Source organism: Pseudophryne corroboree, chromosome 1 (genome assembly GCF_028390025.1).
Source record: "Pseudophryne corroboree isolate aPseCor3 chromosome 1, aPseCor3.hap2, whole genome shotgun sequence".
In the NCBI taxonomy this organism is placed as follows: domain Eukaryota; kingdom Metazoa; phylum Chordata; class Amphibia; order Anura; family Myobatrachidae; genus Pseudophryne; species Pseudophryne corroboree.
In genome coordinates this window covers 1,175,360,635-1,175,374,986 of record NC_086444.1, presented here as the reverse complement: position 1 = coordinate 1,175,374,986, position 14,352 = coordinate 1,175,360,635, and the positions used below count along the sequence as shown (strand labels likewise).

Below are 14,352 nucleotides of genomic sequence, written 5' to 3'. Positions count from 1 at the left end.
ATACTTTGGGATCAAAATGACCCCCAAATTCTATGACTTAAGCTGTTTTTTAGGGTTTTTTGAAAAAAACACCCGAATCCAAAACACACCCGAATCCGACAAAAAAAATTCGGTGAGGTTTTGCCAAAACGCGGTCGAACCCAAAACACGGCCGCGGAACCGAACCCAAAACCAAAACACAAAACCCGAAAAATTTCCGGCGCTCATCTCTACAAAATACCTTCCAATATTTTACCCACTGTAGAGATTAAACTAACTGGTCTGTAGTTACCAGGATTATTTTTAGTTCCCTTTTTAAATAAAGGCACTACCTCAGCTATGCGCCAATCCTTTGGTACCATGCCTGATGTAATTGAACTATGGAAAATCAAGTATAGGGGTTTTGCTAGCTGCGACCTAAGCTCCATAATAACCCTCGGATGAAAACCAACTGGGCCTGGTGATTTATTAATCTTTATGTTGCTTAGTCTCTCCAGGACAACATCCTCACTTAAACACGCATCAAGCCAAGAGTCATTTCCTTCATGATCGTTATGCACTACTCTCACCGGCTGATCCTCCCTGGTGAATATTCAGGAAAAAAAATAGTTCAGTATTTCAGCTTTTATTTTATCATAGTTTATCAAAGCTCACAATTCACCTATTAATGGGCCTACATTCTCCTTCTTTATCCTTTTACTGTTTATATATTTATTAAACTTTTTAAGATTTGTTTTACTCTCTATAGGGATTTGCTTTTTGTTTACAATTTTAGCTGACTTTATTACTTTTTTGCATTTTTTATTGCATTCCTTATAATACTGGAATGACTCCTCCCCTTCATTAGATTTAAATGTTTTAAAAGCACGCCTCTTTTTAGCCATTGCTTCTTTGACCTCCTTATTAAGCCAGCTTGGCTTGTGTTTAGTTCTCCTGCGTTTACTGCTCATGGGAATGAATTTGTGAATATTGCTATCAAGCAACTCTTTTAAAGCAACCCACATTTCCTTTGTGTCTTTACCATGAAACAAACCTTTCCAGTCAATGTCGTTTAGTGCCTGTCTCAGCATATTTAAGTTAGCTTTTCTAAAGTTAAATGTTTTAGTTGTTCCCTTATAGCTTTGTTTCTTGAAACTCATGTTGAATGTGATCATATAGTGGTCACTGTTTCCCAAGGTCTCCACAACTTTAGTGTTTGATATAATGTCCACATTATTGGTAATAACTAGGTCCAGAATAGTTTTACCTCTATTTGGGTCCTCGACTAATTGAGTCAAGTATTGATCCTTTAATCTATTTAAGAACCTGCTGCTCCTAGTTTTTACACATGAATCGTTACTCCAATTTATATCCGGATTGTTAAAATCTCCTAACACTAGGATGTTCCCCCTTTCCTGTAGCTTTTTCAATTTGCTGTAAGAGTTGTTAATGCAGAGTAAGGGGATTGGAATCACCAATCTCAGGTCTTTCTGATATAATGGTCACCTGCACTGAACAAAACTGAAAAAAAAAATTGTAAGAAGTACCTACCTGTAAAAATTTAATTTATCAATAAACAAAGTCAGAACTGTAACCAGGAATTTTAGTAGCTGTGGCAAGAATTAAAATTGATGCCCCCCAGCTCTTACTGTGCATCTAACAAAGACACCTAAAGTATTTATTATCCTATGCCTCCTTGGTTTGTGCACAATGGCCGATCACGCAACTGAGCAATTATCGTCAGACTGCGCATGTGCTGTAATCATATCGTACCGGTGCAGTGAGATTTTTAATGCAGTGTGATTGAGAGGAAAGGACCATTTGAGGAAGGTAACGGGGAATGGGGACAAAAATGTGGGCGTGTATATGGCTTTAGTAGCGATCATGTACAGTACGTGTGACCAGAGGTGCAGCTAGGCACCATAGTGCCCGGAGCAAGAGTATGTTTTGGCGCCCCCTCCCCTGTACTGAGTTGGGGACCTAGCCAATATGTGGTGGCATGTTACATTTTAAAAAGAAACAATATTTAAAAGTCCCAAATTGGTGACAGGGCCGGTTCTAGACCTTGTGGAGCTCAGAGCAAAAGTTTCCTTTGGGTGCCTCCCATGTTTAAAATAGGGTCAGTGCATGCCGAAGGCTTGCAACAACTATATAGGGGCATGGCAGTATGGACGGTGTAATGGTTAGCATTACTGCCTCACAGCACTGAGGTCATGGGTATGATTCCCACCATGGCCACAACTGTGTGGAGTTTGTGTATTATCCCGTGTTTGTGTGGGTTTCCTCCAGGTACACCGGTTTCCTCCCATAAAAGTATACTGGTAGGTCAATTGGCTCCCAACAAAAGTTAACTTGCCACAAGTAATGTGCCACAAAACATAGCTTCACTGGGAATTAGGATGGCCACAGAATAGTTCTAATTCACATTACACCACAAAGTAGTGTCCATTATTCACATTACACCACATAGTAGTACCCCTTATACACATTATGCCACACAGTGGAGCACCTTATACACATTAAGCCACACAGTAGAGCCTGTTATACACATTACACAATGATTGAGCCCCTTATACACATTATGCCATTATAGAGCCACTATGAAGTATCTGTATTTAACTATTCACTTACTGTATTTCAAATACATGAAAAACACTATATATGCCCCGACTGACTTGTCCTCACAACCCACAAATTTCTCGATTAAAACAAAGCCCCAAATGTGACCCCCCCAAGGACCTGATGACCCACCCAATATCTGAAGTAAAATAATGCCCCAAAACTGGTGCCGCCCAGATCTGAAAATCTCTCAATGATTCAATGAAAAGAATGCCCCAAATGTGACACCGTCCAAGAGACCTGAAAACCCCACTATCAATAAAAATAAATCTCCAAAATTGCCCCCACCCCCCAATTTGATAAACACCCAATGCCTCAATGAAAATAATACCCTAGAACTGCCATCCAAGACCTGCTTATTCCACTATGCTTCAATGAAAACAATGTGCCAGAATTGCCTAAGGGTCAGGGAAAGAGCTGTGTGCAGCAGCCTGAAGGGCAGAGAGAGCTGCACCACAGCATCCTGAGGGGCAAAAAGATGTTCTGTAGTAGTCTTAGGGGCAGAGAGAGGCGCTGCAGCAGTCTGTGGGGCAAAAAGAGGTGCTGCAACAGCCTGAGAGACAGAGAGAGGTGCTGCATCATCAATGTAGAGAGAAGTGCTACAGCAGCTTTTGCAGAGAGAGGTTTTTTAGAAGACTAGGCCGAAAGAGGTGCGGCAGCATCTGAAGTAGAGACGTGCTGCAGCTTCCAGGAAAAAGAGAGGTGCTGCAACAGCTGGGACAGAGAGTGGTGCTGGAGGACATAATTAACCCTGCTGCACAGCTACAAACACACAGTGAGACATATAAAGAGGGCAGACGGAGCTCCCTCATGTGCCGGCTATCAGTGTCTCCTTCTGTCGCCCTTGGCCTGCCCTGTTCCCTACCTAGTCTCTGAGTCCGAGTCAGTGTGCATCCCCTCTGCTTCTCCTCCTGCTTTGCGGCTGCCAGTACAGTGGCCTGTGATGTGAGGGGGGGGGGGGCTTAACGGCAGCGCGCCCTCTATCTTTTTTGGTGCCCGGAGCAAGAGCGCTCCTGTAGCCACCCTCGCTACCCCCCTGCGTGTGACTATGGGTTAGCTCGAGGAGTCGATGTTCCTCACTATTGTATTAATGCTGCGTACGTGTCAGCAGTTCCTGAGGACTTTGCGATGGCTCCGGTGGGTGTCTATATTCTTTTCAGGATGGCATCTTCACTTTAGAAGATTAGCAATTCCGTAGTCTGATAAATCACAGCTGTGAAAGCATGTGGGTACAAACATGGATCAGACCCCCTGTGCAGAGGTCTCTGGTCATGTCCTTGTGTATAGTGCACTATTTGTCTTTCTTTGTGACTATACCAATGAAGAAAACATCACAATGGAGGAACACAAGTGTTTAGGTTGAATACGGATTTATTTAAAGCCATAGTTACTTACACAGACAAGAACAATCTAGGTTTGTTTCACAACTTTGCAACAAGTTACACATTACAAAGTCTGCCATAGTGCAGATATTAAGGAAAACCATGCTTGAGTTCAGATGGTTAAATCAAATTGACTGAGGTACTAATTAAGTCCATTGTGCTCAAGCATGGATAGCCTTTAACAGGGGCGTGTCTTGAGAGGAGGGGACCCATGTGCAGACTCCGTGTGTGGGCCCCCTCCTCTCCCGTAGCCATCGCGCCGCTGCTAGAGCTCTCAGCGCTGTAGACTCTGGCGCAGTGCGCAGTACTCCGAAAAATGGCCGCCGCGCCAGAAAAAATGCAGGCGTGGCTGGGCAAATGCTGGGCAGGTTTGTGAAGTCAAATCCGGAACTGAATAGGCTGAAGTGATCGCAAGCGCTGAATAGGTTTTGAGCTACTCTGAAACTACACAAAAAATGTTTGCATGCGCTCTGCGATACAGCCGTTCGCACTTCTGCTAAGCTAAAATACACTCCCAGTGGGCGGCAGCATAGCGTTTGCACGGCTGTTAAAAACTGCAAGCGTGCAATCAACTCGGAATGAGCCCCCATGTGCACTGCAGGTGAGGCAGATATAACATGTGCAGAGAGAGTTAGATTTGGGTGGGTTAGTTTATTTCTGTGCAGGGTAAATACTGGCTGCTTTATTTTTACACTGCAAATTAGATTTCAGTCTGAACACACCACACCCAAATCTAACTCTCTCTGCACATGTTACATCTGCCACCGCACCCCCCCCCCCCCTTCCTTCCCCGCAGTGCACATGGTTTTGCCCAACCGCTAACAAATTTGATGCTGCGATCAACTCTGAATTACCCCTGTAGTATTGTAAAGGTGTTGAGTGGCTCTCTGTGGAGTCCACAATTATCCTGGTTCTAGGTTATTATTCTAGGCATCGCATGTCTGGTGTCACACAAATATAATACTCCTCACACAGTGTAACAATTTACGGGTGTGGGTGACATAGTGTAAGGTTACTTATTTCTATATTAATGGACAATGTAACATAAAGCAGAATTTTAGAAGACTTTCCCCCAAATTTGCCTATTTATCTTTATATAGCAGAATCCCTTTTATCCCAATATATTACCAAAGAAAGCTTCCGCTCTACTGAAAAAAACTAAATTCACCATGGGAATCTCAGAAATAAAGTTGGTCACCACCACCAATGGATGCACTCCAAATATTCGGTCATGGGGGTTGTAAACCCTCCAGCCTTGATATCATTCAGAAAGATTATCATTGTTTTTGAGCAACAATAAGCATTGTTTTTTTCAATTCATAGACATCAGAGGATCCCTCCGATTCTATTGGTTTAAAACTTTTAACCAAATAACCTTCATCATTTAGAGTTTCATGTAGAAAGTTTTCATCATAATCTAGTGCCTGGTACTTATCTTTCCCGATAGTAAAAAAAGAAGAGTGGATATCTGCAATCAATATTAAATGCCCCCTATCTTTTAGCAGAGATGACATATGTCTCAGGTCTCTGCGGTACGCATTGTTATCTTCACTAACAACATCCAGCATTCGGACAGAGAGGATGCAGTCTGCCTTTGGAAGCTCTCTTGGAGATGTAGGGTTCTCCTTGGCAAGGTCACACTTCTCAATACGTTTCACTTTTCTTCTCACCATAGCTTCTATATCTTGATAGCTTCCACTGAAATAAAAAATAAACATGTCACTATCATGTTAAAATTGTAGATATTATGGGGGGGATGTAATAAACCTTCTAGATAGGGAGAGTGGAGAAGTTACCCATAGCAACCAACACATTTCTAGCTATTATTTATCTAGCACAGTTTATAAAATGACAGAAGCTGATTGGATGCTATAGGCAACATCACCACTTTATCTCTCTCAAATGATTAATGTTTCTGCCCCTCATGGAAGTTTACTATCTTCAACAAACAGGGTAATTAATTATATGAAAATGGGCCTATTTCTATGCCTGGCACATTATGGGGTGTATATAATGGTATAATTCCTAAAGGCAGTGGAAGCACTGATCTTCTGGGCTCCAGCTGTCAGGGGATAACCAAGGAGGAATGACTGAAGGGGCTGCTGAATTAGGACAGATCTCTCTCCTCTCATTTCAGTTAATTTGCTACAGTCACTGCGGACTGCTGTCCTTGCTGACAAACCTCCTTTGTAGCCCCTTTGAACTGAAGAGTTCTGGAATGTGTGATAACTAGGGATAAGGGGGTTCGGTTCTGAACTTGGGGATCTTAACCCTGATCCAAGTCAGGCTCGGTTATGCGTGCCTGACTCAAATCCCCAGTCAAGGCAAAACCTCAGGATCCCGCTGTCTGATCCAGAGGTTTTTGATCGGATGCCGATCTCCATAGTAACCTATGGAAGACCACTGATTGGCTGAAAGAGACGTCTGTCATGGCTCTCAGCCAATCAGCGTCTCCCTATAGGCTACTATGGGCAAGATGGATGCCCCCACAGTGCTGATAGTGCTGCTGCCCGCACTTCCAACACCACCGCCCGCACTGCTGCCACCGCCACCTGCACTGCCGACACTGCCGGCACCTCTGCACTGGGGTCACTGCCGGCACTCTTGCACTGAGGATACTGCTGGGACTCCTGCACTGAGGACAACTTCGGCACTCCTGCACTGCTCACACTGCCGGCACCCCTGCACTGAGGACACTGCTGGCACTCTTGCACTGAGGATGCCTCCAGCACTCCCACACTGCCGACATTGCAAGCACCGCCACACTGAGGATACCGCTGGCACCCCTGCACTACCGACACTGCTGGCACCACCACATTGAGGACACTGCTGATACCACTACACTGCTGACACTGCCGAAATGACCACACTGAGGACACCATTGGCACCCCTGCACTGCCGACACTGCTGGCACCACCACACTGAGAACACCATTGGCACCCCTGCACTGACGACAGTACAGCACTGAGAACACTGCTGACACCTCTGCACTGCCAACACTACCGCTCTAAGGACACCGCTGGCATTTCTTCACTGCTGACACTGCTGGCACTACCACACCGACAACACCGCTGACAACCCCGCACTGAGGACCCTCTGTCACAGTAAGTGCACTCTTGGTGTATCTAGCCTGCACTGTATCCCACCTGCACTGTAACCCGTGCTGTATCTGAGCCAGACTGTATCCGACCCACATTGTATTTGACCTGTACTGAAACTCGCGCTGTATCTGACCCACACTGTATCCAACCCGCATTGTATTTGACCTGCACTGTATCCAACCCACACTGTATTTGACCTGCGCTTTATCCCACCCACACTGTATCCAACCCACACTGTATCCGACCTGCACTCTATCCAATCAACACTGTATCCAACCTGCGCTGTCTCCAACCCACACTGTATTTGACACGCACTGTAACCAGCATTTTATCTGGCCAACGCTGTATCTGACCCACACTATATACAACTCACGGTGTATGCCACCTGTACTTTATCTGACCTTCACTGTATCTCACACTATATCCGACGCGCACTGTATCTGACCTTGCACTATAACCAACCCTCACTTTATGCAACACGCACTGTATCCAACCTGCACTGTAGCCTACACTGTATCAATCCACACTGTATCCAACCCGCACTGTATCCAACCTGTACTGCATGCGATCTGCACTGTATACCACCCGCCAGGAGGGGATTTACGGCTAGGCATCCAAGGCGTCTGCTTAGGGCCCCACAGACTACAGGGTTCTGAATCACAGTTCCTACAGTAGCTACATTTATAGCCGCTGAGAGCCAGTCTCAGTCACTGCAGGCAATCTGGAGACAGGGGTAGGTGTTGGAGCTGCTGTTTACTAGAGATGAGCGGGTTCGGTTTCTCTGAATCCGAACCCGCCCGAACTTCATGTTTTTTTACACGGGTCCGAGCGACTCGGATCTTCCCGCCTTGCTCGGTTAACCCGAGCGCGCCCGAACGTCATCATCACGCTGTCGGATTCTCGTGAGGCTCGGATTCTATCGCGAGACTCGGATTCTATATAAGGAGCCGCGCGTCGCGGCCATTTTCACACGTGCATTGAGATTGATAGGGAGAGGACGTGGCTGGCGTCCTCTCCGTTTAGAAATTAAAATAGATAGGAGAGTGAGAGTGAGACACTTCATTTACTTACTGGAGCTTAGGAGGAGTTATACTAGTGACTGATGACCAGTGACCTGACCACCAGTGCAGTTTTATAATTTATTATTATTTAATAATCCGTTCTGTTCTTGTTCTCTGCCTGAAAAAAACGATACACAGTGACTCAGTCACACTCACATACCATATCTGTGCTCAGCCCAGTGTGCTGCATCATCTATGTATAATATCTGACTGTGCTCACACAGCTTAATTGTGGGGGAGACTGGGGAGCAGTTATAGGTTATAGCAGGAGCCAGGAGTACATATTAAACAGTGCACACTTTTGCTGCCAGAGTGCCACTGCCAGTGTGACTGACCACTGACCACTGTGACCAGTGACCTGACCACACTGACCACCAGTATAGTATTTTGTGATTGAATGTCTGCCTGAAAAAGTACACTCGTCGTGTGACTTGTGTGGTGTTTTTTTATTCTATAAAAATTAAAAAACTCATTCTGCTGACAGACAGTGTCCACTCCAGCAGGTCCGTCATTATATAATATATACCTGTCCGGCTGCAGTAGTGATATATATATATTTTTTTATATCATTATTTATCATCCAGTCTACTAGCAGCAGACACAGTACGGTAGTTCACGGCTGTAGCTACCTCTGTGTCGGCACTCGGCAGTCCATCCATAATTGTATACCACCTACCCGTGGTTTTTTTTTCTTTCTTCTTTATACATACTACATCTCATTATCATCCAGTCTATATTAGCAGCAGACACAGTACAGTACGGTAGTCCACGGCTGTAGCTACCTCTGTGTCGGCACTCGGCAGTCCATCCATAATTGTATACCACCTACCCGTGTTTTTTTTTTCTTTCTTCTTTATACATACTACATCTCATTATCAACCAGTCTATATTAGCAGCAGACACAGTACGGTAGTTCACGGCTGTAGCTACCTCTGTGTCGGCACTCGGCAGTCCATCCATAATTGTATACCACCTACCCGTGGTTTTTTTTTCTTTCTTCTTTATACATACATACTACATCTCATTATCATCCAGTCTATATTAGCAGCAGACACAGTACAGTACGGTAGTCCACGGCTGTAGCTACCTCTGTGTCGGCACTCGGCAGTCCATCCATAATTGTATACCACCTACCCGTGGTTTTTTTTTTCTTTCTTCTTTATACATACTACATCTCATTATCATCCAGTCTATATTAGCAGCAGACACAGTACAGTACGGTAGTCCACGGCTGTAGCTACCTCTGTGTCGGCACTCGGCAGTCCATCCATAATTGTATACCACCTACCCGTGGTTTTTTTTTTCTTTCTTCTTTATACATACTACATCTCATTATCATCCAGTCTATATTAGCAGCAGACACAGTACAGTACGGTAGTCCACGGCTGTAGCTACCTCTGTGTCGGCACTCGGCAGTCCATCCATAATTGTATACCATCTACCCGTGGTTTTTTTTTCTTTCTTCTTTATACATACTACATCTCATTATCAACCAGTCTATATTAGCAGCAGACACAGTACAGTACGGTAGTCCACGGCTGTAGCTACCTCTGTGTCGGCACTCGGCAGTCCATCCATAATTGTATACCACCTACCCGTGGTTTTTTTTTTCTTTCTTCTTTATACATACTACATCTCATTATCATCCAGTCTATATTAGCAGCAGACACAGTACAGTACGGTAGTCCACGGCTGTAGCTACCTCTGTGATGGGCCCGGTGTTTGTGTCTGCCACTAGGGTCGCTTATCTTACTCACACAGCTACCTCATTGCGCCTCTTTTTTTCTTTGCGTCATGTGCTGTTTGGGGAGGGTTTTTTGGAAGGGACATCCTGCGTGACACTGCAGTGACACTCCTAGATGGGCCCGGTGTTTGTGTCGGCCACTAGGGTCGCTTATCTTACTCACACAGCTACCTCATTGCGCCTCTTTTTTTCTTTGCGTCATGTGCTGTTTGGGGAGGGTTTTTTGGAAGGGACATCCTGCGTGACACTGCAGTGACACTCCTAGATGGGCCCGGTGTTTGTGTCGGCCACTAGGGTCGCTTATCTTACTCACACCGCTACCTCATTGCGCCTCTTTTTTTCTTTGCGTCATGTGCTGTTTGGGGAGGTTTTTTTGGAAGGGACATCCTGCGTGACACTGCAGTGACACTCCTAGATGGGCCCGGTGTTTGTGTCGGCCACTAGGGTCGCTTATCTTACTCACACAGCTACCTCATTGCGCCTCTTTTTTTCTTTGCGTCATGTGCTGTTTGGGGAGGGTTTTTTGGAAGGGACATCCTGCGTGACACTGCAGTGACACTCCTAGATGGGCCCGGTGTTTGTGTCGGCCACTAGGGTCGCTTAGCTTAGTCATCCAGCGACCTAGGTGCAAATTTTAGGACTAAAAATAATATTGTGAGGTGTGAGGTATTCAGAATAGACTGAAAATGAGTGTAAATTATGGTTTTTGAGGTTAATAATACTTTGGGATCAAAATGACCCCCAAATTCTATGATTTAAGCTGTTTTTTAGTGTTTTTTGAAAAAAACACCCGAATCCAAAACACACCCGAATCCGACAAAAAAAATTCGGTGAGGTTTTGCCAAAATGCGGTCGAACCCAAAACACGGCCGTGGAACCGAACCCAAAACCAAAACACAAAACCCGAAAAATTTCCGGCGCTCATCTCTACTGTTTACATACAGTATAGATTCTCACTTGTGTTGCCAGTTACAGCTCTTTGCATAAAGGAGTGGGTGGGGCGAGTGCCAGATTATAAGTAGGACGGACAGCCATGGCTTCCCACAAACTGCCCCCTCTTCAACACTGATCTCATTCTATCACTCTCCTTGACACTCTATCTCTTTCCTCCGTGTGTCTCTCTCCCTGTCACTCTCTATCTCTCCCTGACACTCTCTCTCTCCCCTCATAATGTCTCTCTGACACTTTCTCACTCAGTCTTCTCCCCATCTTTCTCTCCCTGACCCCCACTTCAGTGTGTGTGTGTGTGTGTGTGTGTGTGTGTGTGTGTGTGTGTGTGTGTGTGTGTGTATATATATAAGAGATGTGCGGCGGGTACTTTTCGTGTTTTGTGTTTTGGTTTTGGTTCTAATTCCCTGCTCGTGTATTGGTTTTGGCTTGGTTCTGCCAAAACCACCCTTTCGTGTTTTGGTTTTGGATCTGGACGATTTTTGAAAAAACATAAAAACAGCTAAAATCACAGAATTTGGGGGTAATTTTGCTCCTACGGTATTATTAACCTCAATAGCATTCATTTCCACTCATTTCCAGTTTATTCTGAACACCTCACACCTCACAATATTGTTTTTAGTCCTAAAAGTTGCACCGAGGTAACTGTATAACTAAGCTAAGTGACACAAGTGTGCAGCACAAACACCTGGCCCATCTAATAGTGGCCTGCAGTGGCTGAATGTCGAAAGTGGCCTGCAATTTTTCAGTCCACTGACAGCATCTCCTGCACGCCCCTGTCATTTTTCAAAAATTATGCAATTGGTGGACTTATACGGCAGTACCCCTGGACTAATACAACAGTACCCCAGGATTTATACGGCAATGTCAGACAGGACGGCACTTTGAAAAACCATGCCCCAAACAGCACATGATGCAAAGTTGAAAAAGAAGTGCAATGAGGTAGCTGTATGACTAAGCTAAGCGACACAAACAATTGGCCCATCTAGTAGTTTCACTGCAGTGTCAGGAGGGCAGATATAAAAAAGGCCCCAAACAGCACATCATGCAAAGATGTAAAAGAGGTGCAATGAGGTAGCTGTATGACTAAGCTAAGCGACACAAACAATTGGCCCATCTAGTAGTTTCACTGCAGTGTCAGGAGGGCAGATATAAAAAAAGGCCCCAAACAGCACATGATGCAAAGTTGAAAAAGAAGTGCAATGAGGTAGCTGTATGACTAAGCTAAGCGACACAAACAATTGGCCCATCTAGTAGTTTCACTGCAGTGTCAGGAGGGCAGATATAAAAAAGGCCCCAAACAGCACATCATGCAAAGATGAAAATGAGGTGCAATGAGGTAGCTGTATTACTAAGCTAAGTGACACAAGTGGTCGGCACAAACACCTGGCCCATCTAGGGTTGGCACTGCAATCCCACTGCACCAAAGGCAGATACCAGACACATGTCTAACACCAGCATTGTTGTTATGGCCTCAGTAATCTGCTTTGCAACAGGGTATATATATACGGCAGTATCACTGGATTTATATGGCAGTACCACTAGACATATATGGCAGGCTCACTGGACTGGATTTATACGCCAATACCACTGGAATTATGCGGCAGGATCACTGGAATTATACGGCAGGATCACTTGACTTATACACCAGTACCACTGGATTTATACGACAGTACCACTGGAATTATATGCCAGTATCAAAGGAATTATACAGCAATATCACAGGAATTATACGGCAGTATCACAGGGATTGTACGCCAGTATCATGGGAATTATACGGCAATATCCCTGGAATTATACGCTAGTATCACGGGAATTGTTCGCCAGTATCAAAGGAATTATACGTCAATATCACTGGAATTATATGTCAGTATCACAGGAATTATACAGCAATATCACGGGAATTTATACGCCAGTATCACTGGAATTATACACCAGTATCACAGGAATTATACAGCAATATCACTGGAATTATACGGCAATATCACAGGAATTGTACGCCATGATCACTGGAATTATACACCAGTGTCACGGGAATTATACGGCAATATCCCTGGAATTATACACCAGTATCACAGGAATTATACAGGAATATTACTGGAATTATACGGCAATATCAACTGGAATTATACGCCAGCATCAATGGAATTATACACCATTATCAAAGGAATTATACGGCAATATCACTGGAATTATACGCCAATATCACGGAGATTATATGGCAATATCACAGGAATTATACGGCAATATCACAGGAATTATACGGCAATATCACAGGAATTATACGCCTGCATTACGGGAATTATACGGCAGTATCACAGGAATTATACGGCAATATCACTGGAATTATACGCCAGTATCACGGGAATTATATGGCAATATCACTGGAATTATATGCAAGTATCACGGGAATTATACGGCAATATCACTGGAACTATATGGCAGTATCACAGGAATTATACAGCAATATCACTGGAATTATACGGCAATATCACTGGAATTATATGCCAGTATCACGGGAATTATAGGCCAATATCACGAAAATTATATGGCAGAAACACTGGATATATGGCAGCAGAGGACACCACCACTGTGACTGGTCAGTTGACTGATGCTGCACAAGACACTACGCCTGGTCTGATGCAGGACAACACAGCACCACTGAAAGGGACTTATACAGCTACACTGGAAATATGGCAGCAGAGGACACCACCACTGTGACTGGTCACTGGACTGATGCTGCACAAGACACTACGCCTGGTCTGATGCAAGACAACACAGCAAAACTGCAAAAGACTTATACAGAAGCACTTGGGACATATAGCAGCAGAGTACACCACCACTGTGACTGGCTGGACTGATGCAGCATAAGACACTACACTGGACTGAGCAGCACAAGAAAGCACTGGAATCGCCACCCCACTTTCCTGTCCACACAGACACTGAGGACACGTCCTCTCACTACACTCTCCGAGACTGGAGTAAAAATGGCGGCGAATGCGCAGGTCCTTATATGGAATCCAAAGCCCGCATGAACCCTGCAGCGGAATGATGACGTTTTGCCTCGTTCTGGTTTCTGAAAACCCGAGCCTGACTCAGATCCGGGCTCGTGACGTGAACTCCGGTAGGGTTCGGTTCTCTGAGAACTGAACCCGCTCATCTCTATTATATATATATATATATATATATATATAATTTTTTTAATTATTATTTTCTTTTTTATTTTATTTTTATTTGGTTTTATTGAGGTTTTTCAGTATAACAGAATAGCAGGTACAAAGGTACAAAAGGTATAAAAGGTAAGTGATATTCGAATGAAAAGCCAGTCATCCATGATGAACAGTAGATCAGCGCATATTGTTGAGACAATCATATTTGACAGTAAACTATTAAACATGAATGGTTGGTGAATAATATTCAAAGACAAGGAGGGAGGAACCTGTCATTACCGCCCCGAGGATTGAATAACACTATGGGGGATGACACAAGAGGACAGAATGAGGAAGGGAGGGGGAGGGGTACAGGGCATTCAGACACTC

General features: G+C 44.5%; 1 protein-coding gene across 1 annotated transcript in view; it reads right to left on the bottom strand.

Annotated features, from left to right (window-relative positions):
- Positions 1-5,236: 5,236 nt before the first annotated feature.
- Positions 5,237-14,352, bottom strand: part of LOC135050985 (nicotinamide N-methyltransferase-like) — a 44,924-nt gene continuing 35,808 nt past the window's right edge. The window contains exon 3 of the mRNA XM_063957200.1: positions 5,237-5,657. Coding sequence (XP_063813270.1) covers positions 5,237-5,657 — 421 coding nt within the window. The remainder of the gene's footprint in view (positions 5,658-14,352) is intronic.